This window comes from Acanthisitta chloris, unplaced genomic scaffold, assembly GCF_000695815.1.
Source record: "Acanthisitta chloris isolate BGI_N310 unplaced genomic scaffold, ASM69581v1 scaffold19888, whole genome shotgun sequence".
Classification (NCBI taxonomy): Eukaryota; Metazoa; Chordata; class Aves; order Passeriformes; family Acanthisittidae; genus Acanthisitta; species Acanthisitta chloris.
The window spans coordinates 51,242-60,205 of NW_008686704.1; the positions used below are offsets into that span (position 1 = coordinate 51,242).

Genomic DNA, 8,964 nt, shown 5'->3' on the forward strand with positions numbered 1-8,964 from the left:
TATGTTAGCTAGATCTTTCACTAACTTTTGTGTAGTTGGCTGATAGAAAACAGTCTTCTCCACACAAATACTGCTAAAGCTGTAGAGTGGACTGTACAACCTGATACAAAACTGCCAAAGTCACAAGAACCTATTTCTTCAGGGCTCAGACTTGTTAAAAAACATCTTTACCTCTGGGGTCTAGCAAGTGCATGCCTGGTAGATGTCTCTAGATCTTTCACTAACTTTTGTGTAGTTGGCTGATAGAAAACAGTCTTCTCCACACAAATACTGCTAAAGCTGTAGAGTGGACTGTACAACCTGATACAAAACTGCCAAAGTCACAAGAACCTATTTCTTCAGGGCTCAGACTTGTTAAAAAACATCTTTACCTCTGGGGTCTAGCAAGTGCATGCCTGGTAGATGTCTTCTGAACGAGTAGTACCCAGTCACAGAGGAGGCGGTACCAATGTGTTAAGCATCACAGCCCTGAAGTCACTGTTGCTTAAAAAAGACATATATCTGGAGACAAGTAAAGAGCATTTATGTGGACTGTCACCTGGAAGTTGATGAGGAAATGTTGTGAATACTAGTACTTAAGTAGCCATCATAGCCATCATTCAGATACACTGTTGACGTGTTTTGGTTCAAGGACTCAGTAAGCTCTCCTATAGTTCTACCACTCCTTTTGAGCCTTTTTAGGAAATCTAATGAGACTGTAATTAAAAAGAAATGTAAAAGCCTGCAAAACATGCAGCAGGCATTGGAGGATGGTAGCTGGGAGTATACCTTCTTCAAATTCTTTCAGTTATGAGTGGGAAGTCATATGTATGTACATGTAATTAGCATAGCAATGAGCACCACATCTTAGAGAACTGCTGCACTGGGAAGAAGATTATTTCAGAAGTGAATACTTCTTTGGTTGAATTAAGAAAGATGAAATAGCCTACAATATCTAGTGGGTTTTATTGTGTTCAGTACTACTCCTGACATGCTACGTACAGAAGCAATTGTCATTTTCTGCCCTGAGGCATCAGGCAGTGAAGATAGACAAATTGCAGAAAGAGAATGAGGAAAAGAAATTTAAAAGTGTTAATAAGTATTTTAACAGTAGTTTGATATAGTGTAAGTAATGAAAAAGGTAATTCTGCTGGAAAAGAAAATAAGTCATGTGAATGCATTATGCAAGCAGGCTTCTGGTAAACTGATGCTTTATGTGTTCCTGTCATGATAATACTCTGTCCTGTCGCTATTTTAGTATGAAGCATCTTTGAAGTACTAGATTTTAGCAAAGATATTTAAGATGAATAGGATAGAAAATTGTTCCATAACAGGCTGAATCTCAGGAATGGGAAAGGACAGGTATATAACAGGAATTTCTCTCATTTTTAGCTTTTACATTAATTTCCTTTTCATTGTATAAATACAGTCATATAAGAAGCTTATATAAAGCTATGAAATTGCAACAGTATACATATTTCTTTAGTAAAATATGAAAATATTAATAGAAAATGGCAGCAGTATAAATGCTTCATCTCAAAAATGGATTGCATGCCAAATGTATTTTCTCCAGAGAACACTTGTTTATTTCTTTACAGTAGCAAATTGAATATTTAAAGAATTTAGAAATCTGTGAAGCAGTTTGACTTAAAATTCATTACTCTTAAAGGAGCAACTGAAAAGTGTGTTCTAATTTAGAAGATTCGAGGAAATAGTGTTTGTGAGTCATGTTTTGCTTACGAAGAGGAACATGTGAACTCCAGTAATTTCTGATGCTTTGCTATTTATTTTGTTTCTGTAGTCTTTTTTTTTATTGAAAGTATTTATTTCACTAGCCATTTATAATATTTTTACCGTTAATTATATTCTGGTACTCTAAAATGTCAGAATATATTTTTTTAAATCTTCCTTATGTTTGAAACAAAACTGAAAATGAAGTGCAGCTAAAGGAATAGTGTCAGCTTTGTCAGCTTTCTGTCTGCTTGCCCTGGCAATACATTCTTGTGACCATCTTCTTGTCATCATTTCCCAGTAATTTCATGTTTATAACCAGTATGCTCCAGTAACATGAAGAAAACCTTTTTTCTGAGGTGCTTGGGAGGAGGATTAGAGACAGGCGTCATAAATTGAATAAGGTAGTTTCCAGCTGGATAAAAAGAAATGGGTAAAGAAAAAACCCAAACAAAACTGACCAAATAAACAAAACAAAACAAACCACACCAAACCAACCAACCAAAAAAGACCACAAAACAAAACAAAAAAACCCCAACAAAACACTTTGAGGGTAATTAAACATTAGAACACATGGTCAAGAAGGGTTGTAGAGTCTTTGTTCTTGAATATTTTTCCAAGACTTTACTGAACAAAGCACTAAGAAGCCTGTCTGAATTGCGTATTGACCCTGATCTGAGCAAGCAGCTGCAGCACATGACGTGCTGAGGTTCCTCTTTTATTTGATGAAATACTAGCATATTTTAGCAGCATAGTTAGCTATATATGTATATGCCCATTATGGAACAAGAAAAATTGCTTGACATCTGCATTTTTGCTTTTTCCAGCCGTATAAAGTAAATTTTCTGATTGTTTTTAAGATCATAGAGCAAGGAGAAGTTTGCAAGGTAGATTATTTATGAACCATTTTTTATGAGTTGCATAGCATTATAATGACATCAGTGTAGTTTGTCATTTTTTCAGTCTATAGCATAAGTCCATGAATAAAAAAATGATATAATTATATGAAGGTTTTATTATGGAAACCCTTATGAATTTTTCTCTAATTGTGAAGGAGCATAATAGGAATGATTTGAAGCTAATATCCCTGCAGGGATGTACTTAATGTTTTTATTCCACTTTTTTGTAGCATTCTGCCAGCTGTGAACTGGTTTCTGTATTATGTATTCATGAAAATTTGACTCTTGTTTTCTGAAGTTTTAATACAGTATTAGCTTAATTACAGTAGTCCTGTTGTGCAATTTACCATATTTGCATAAAAAAAGGAAAAATATATAGAATAGTCACCAGTTCTTGGTTCTGAGTTTGGATCTTTTTCTGTTCTATGAGCACTTGTGTCGGGCATGTAAGGTTTTATTTGTGATTGGGTGAAAAGATGCATCTAAATCCCAAATATATTTTATGAGTAAATCTGAAAAATCCTTATTTAATTATGCGGGTAATTTTTCATTGCCATTTCTCCTTTTGTTGTGCGTAGGAATGCTTTCAGTTTATACTGCCAGCCCTACCTCACGCCATTGATCTTTTACGGGATGCCATTGTAAAAATAAAGGAGGTACACGATGAGCTTGAAGATCTACCTTCACCACCACCTCCTCTTTCTCCTCCTCCAACCACCAGCCCTCACAAGCAGACAGAAGACAAAGGAGTACAGTGTGAGGAAGAGGAGGAAGAGAAGAAGGATAGCGGAGTTGCCTCAACAGAGGACAGTTCTTCTTCACATATAACAGCAGCAGCCATTGCAGCTAAGGTGAGTCTGGCTTGATTCCCTAAGAGGCCCCTTAGTTTCTGTCTCAGGTACTTTCCACCAATATTCTTTTGCATGATAAGACTACACATTGTTGCCTTTGCGATCAAATGTGTACTTTAGGTATATTTTATAGAAACATAGCTTCATAAAAATATATGAATTCTGTTTTAGTAGGTGTTTTCAAATTTCAGTGGGAGTTGTATTGTTTATTATCTTGATGTTAGCGTATATTTTTGTGATACCATTCTGGAGAGACAGACTGGTTTTGGTGGGTTTTTTAAAATTCAAAGTACTCACATGCCTGAACATGCAAAGTCCAGTAGGTGGCATGTTAAGGAATTGCAACAAAACTTTCTAAGGCATAATATCTAATTTGAAATGAAAATATTGGTTTGCAAAAGCCTTGATAAAATGTATGTCAGATAGGTAGAAGGTTAAGTAATAAGCTGTCTAAAATACTGCATTCCAGTGTGCATGTCAGCAAAAGAGATGCGGAATTTTGCCAAAAACTGAAATATCATCATATTGTCTTTATGGCCTAGCTTTAACCAGTAATCATAGATCAGCATTACTCAAACTCAACTAAATTGGAGACTGCAAAAGGAAAAGATAAAATAACAGTTGTAAATAATTTCCATTCAACTTTTAAATGTTTTCCAAAGAATTGTCATATTATTTGAAGCCCTATATAAATATTTACTTCTGGTTTATGTCTTGGGGTTTCAAATTGAAATTCAATATATTCTTATGTGTTTGGAAAGATTTTTTTCCAAACATGGATGTTTACCTCAGTTTTATGTCTTCAGTTTTCAAACAGAAAGACAATGTATCCCCATGTGTTTGGAAAGGTTTTTTTCCAAACTGCTTTGTTCTATATTTACTCCACAAATTGTGCTTTTGATTCCCATTATGAGAATTGAAAGTCTGAGTAACTCAAAATTATATTGAACAATTTCTAAACCAAAGCAGCAACATTCTAACTCCAGAAATGTAAATTCAGGTCTGAGACATCTTGACATTTCTAAGACAGCTGCAGCTGGAGATCATCTCCCCATATACAGAAAATCCTGATTACATATGTCTTTGCAGGGATGAATTAAGGTAATTATCACTTGCAAGTATCAGATTTTATTAATGCAAATTTTGAATTGTTTAGTTTCTTTTGATATAGACAAAGATAAATAATATGTGCCATTTTTAAAGGCAGAAAATAGCTGAGATCTAAACTGACTGTGTTCATATGAGCTCGGCATTTGAGTGTCACGCTTGCTTTCACCTCATTCCTTTTTTGGTCATTTGCTTGTGTAGTTTTGTGTTTTCCTGTCACTGTATTCGTAGCTGTTATGTGTTGTACATTAGAAGCATCCATCGTACACCAGTTCAGCTGTTATCATGGCAAAAGGTGAACAACCCATCCCTGGTCTCATCAGTTATTGCCATCATGCAGCAGGCAATGCAGGAGAACTGGTAAGAGACACTTCCAAGAGGCTTTTGCACTAACAGTAGCTAAAAATACTATGCCTGCCTCCTAGTCTATGTGTGAACGGACAGTGTTGCTTATCTTCTTCTAACAAAGGCACATCAGTACTGTCTTTTAGAGCTGCTTGCTACAGAAAAGATTTGGATAAGGTACAGGGCTAAACAACGTAAAGTTCTTGTGTGTTATCAGTTTGAATCATTTAGCTACTGGGATTGTTGTTGTTATAAAGCCTGTGTTCCTGATTAGTCATCAGCTTTATCTTCTAATATGCTCAATAATTGAATATAATTAAAATAATCTTCTAAAATTACTACTTTAGAACTATAAAATTGTAACTTTTCCCCCTTTGTTTACCTTGCTTTGCAGTTTTTCTCTCAATGGGTTTTTTGTCAACACAATACAACATTTGCATTGGGAGTTCATAGTTTGCTTTCATCACTTGCTGTTTCTCTGTCATTTTTGGTTTCTGTTTAGAAGTAGAATTTCTCAAAACCAGAAGACTTCAGGAGTCAGGATGCAGTAGACTTACTGTAAATGACTGGATTTGGTGAATAGGAGGCAACTGTTTCAGTAGAAAGGACCTGTTCCCTTAGGCAAATAGTAATTTAAACCATCAATCAAATAGTGTAACACCGTATACATGTGCATGTACATACATACACACATACATTTATTGCAGTAGTTCCTTTTTTTGAGTTGAGGTTACTAAACTAGAATTTGCACCATATTCTTCAGTATCAGTAGAACAGCTAATTTAACCTATCTGAAGCTTGCTGTGAAGATGTCATCCACATTTCTGTGCCTTTTTGCAGGTTACTCTTGAGCTATTGTCTTATGCATTCTATAAATCCAAATCAGATCTTCAAACTCAGAGCAGACAGTTATTTTTCAGCAGGTTATTGTCGTGGGTTTTTTAAGCTGTCCTTTCCCTATGTTTTTAAGACGTGTTTTCTGTTGTATAACAGTTACAGTAATTCCCATCTACAGATTGTTTTCTTACCTCATTAACACTGTTAATCTTTGTTCCAGTCCTGGGCAAAAAAGAATAAAGGACTTACATATTTGCCCTTTCCTCCTTCTTGTCACTGCTTAGTTTTCTAGTCTGAAAACACAAATATTGAAACCAATATAGTAGTACTTCAGAAAAAGGCCAAGTCAGATAAAAATTGTAGAAGCAATAACTGATGGATACAGTAAATGTCTTCCTCTATCACTTCATTCATTTCTTATTCATGTCTTTCTCTGTCAGTATGTTACAACAGGTTTTCTACTCCAGCTAGTGCAAATAGAAAGTATTTTCACTAAACTGAGAGTATTATTGTACCCCATTTAGAGTATTGAGATCTCTACCCTCTATTAAATATATTTGAAACTGGAAAATTAGTTGAAAAATTTTAGAGAGAGACATCATAAATACTCAGAGTGTGACTTAGTGAAGGTTAAATAAAAATCTGTCCAAAATGTAATAATTTTCCCACCCTTCTTTATTGCAGGAAACACAGAAATTTGTCATGGGTTTATTCACTTCTTTAACAGGATTAACAAGAAGTTGTCTTGATTAGAGACTTAGATTGTGTAAATTTAATTTTTTCCTTTAAAAAACACCTAAAACCTTACTAAATGTAGGTGAGAAAAATGAGAAATTCCATGTATCATATTATATTTTTTATATTTCTATTTAGTATGCATAATAGTACCTTCTCTGAATTCAGCAGGTTGTAGTGGTTTAAAGAGAATATTAGTGCTGCTTTTAGAAATATAACACACTCCACTTTCATATTAGAGAAAGGGCAAAATTTGTAACTGAACTAACTTAATTCTCTTGGTGAGATTCTTTTTTCTCTAGAACTTACATTTCTAGATAGGTTCATATATGAATTGTTTTCTGGTAATATTTTATGTAAAGGTAGTGATTTTGGAATGTTTCTTATTGAAATTAAATGCCTGTGATCATATTTTCCCTTTATCTTCAGCTTCCTTTTCTGATTAATGTCATGGCTGAAATTTTACTTACATTTAAATTTTATCACAGGCAAAAATTAGTACTACATGTACAGTTCAGTGGAGACTGGAATTGTCTTGGGCACTTTTGTTGTTACAAAAAAGTGATATAATTTAAAATTTTAGAAGCAATGATTGATCTGTATGGTGGGAAATAAATAAAAAAACATATCTTGCCTGAAGGGCATGAGACAGTATGAAATATCTGGTTACTCTAGAGTAAGCAGAGTAAACCTAGAGAGAACTGGATCATGGTATCATTTGTGAAAGCAATACTGTTATTTGTGTTGTGATGTCTTGGAGTCTATAAAAGAGGTAATTGACCCATTCACAATCATATCAAGATGTGTGCAGCTTTTTATCAGAGGAGGGTAAAGCAAAGCTGTCTTGCTTGAAGGCTATTCCTTCTTTTGTCCTGTCTTTTTTTACATCTTTATCAAAATGTAATTTTTTGCTAAATTAGCCTTAGGCATGGAGACTAAATGGAAGCATTAAAAGTTGTAGGTAGTATCTATGCTGATATAAAACTTAAGGCTGTCAACCTGTTTTGGGGTTTAACGAATTTAAGATGGTATTTTAGGCGAAAAAGTGAACAGAAGGGAAATCGTGCTTCTGACTACAAACTGTTTGAATAAACAGAATATCCTTGAATCTGTTTACCTCTAAAGTACATCTATAAGGTGTGATTTGCAAATCAGAATACTCCATGTAGAGCCCAGTTTGGCACTGTTTCTTAAGAGAGATCCCCAGCATAGTTGTCCATAGTGAGAAGAAACTCTTCTGACTTCGTTATTTACAAAGGAAATTGTAGCACAAGTTGCTTAGTCTTGAAAGATCCTCTGAGGAAAGTTGGGGGTTTTTAAATGCTGACAGAAATTGACTGGCAAAAAGCAGTTAGTCTAGAAACAGCAGAAGGGCAGCAAGGAGGCATTAGTGGCACACTAAGAAAAAGATCTGTTTTCAAGCAACTTACACTCAGGCTATAAACATGAGAAACTCTTAAGATGTGGAGGAGGGTATATGGTGAAATAAGATCCCCTAGTTATAACTCAGTATGTCTAAGTCAAGGTTGATAAGTTAGACATAGTCATTATTTATAGGTGAGAGCAAAGGAAGTTGAGGGAGTAGGAAATGACATTAAAAAAAACCCCAGTATTTAATGATGCAAGTATTGAGATTGTTCATCTTAACTACACAGAGACGAGCACCAAAGCTGTCTTAATGTTCTAAGAATGCAACACATACTAAAAGCTAGGATTTAAGCTTGTTCCTGGAAGGAGATACTTTCTGGTGGCCTCTGTCTGTGAATTTGGTCATTGTTGGGTCTGAAACAGGCTCAAGATACTATCTTCTTACTATTTCTTCTTGTAGTATGTCCAAGTCACAGGTTTTTCAGGATAGATAGTATGTTCTATGCTACTTCAGCTAGAATATATTTGCTAGATATTTGTTATTGAAATTATGAGAACATGCCCTTAGCCACTGGCAAGCGCTGAGTATGAAGAGGCATGCAAACTAAAGAGTGGGGTATGCCTGTGGTTTTGATTTAAGATTTTGAGTTTTACATATGGTATATTTTTTACTGTTAATTCCATCTCTCTTCTTTTTAAGATTCCAGATTCCATCATCTCCCGTGGTGTTCAAGTTCTCCCACGTGATACAGCCTCCCTCAGTACTACTCCTTCAGAATCTCCTCGTGCCCAGGCCACCTCTCGTCTCTCCACTGCATCCTGCCCAACACCAAAAGTAAGTACATTTATGCCTTGCAAGCTCCATGCTCAGCCATATAATCTATCAGATTCATGTATTGCCTCTGCTGAACAAGGTTGGTTGGCATGCAAGGGTTGTGTCATTCTAAGTAATAGATCAATGCAAGACAGTATAGCTCATTCCATGTGTACTGTTGCACAGTTTAATGTGTGAGTCCACCAACAACTTATGCGTACTGAAGTTTCATGCTATCTCTTGCAATATCAATCATGAATATGAAATTGTTAGCAACTTGAATGTCTTTAATACCCAT

At 35.1% G+C, this 8,964-nt stretch overlaps 1 protein-coding gene across 1 annotated transcript in view; it reads left to right on the forward strand.

Moving 5' to 3' along the window:
- LOC103807555 (gephyrin-like) overlaps positions 1-8,687 on the forward strand; it is a gene marked incomplete at both ends in the record, with an annotated part of 59,233 nt that extends 50,546 nt beyond the window's left edge. The window contains 2 exons of the mRNA XM_009080287.1: positions 3,188-3,460; positions 8,553-8,687. Of these exons, the coding sequence (XP_009078535.1) occupies positions 3,188-3,460; positions 8,553-8,687 (408 nt within the window). The remainder of the gene's footprint in view (positions 1-3,187; positions 3,461-8,552) is intronic.
- Between the last annotated feature and the right edge of the window lie 277 nt (positions 8,688-8,964).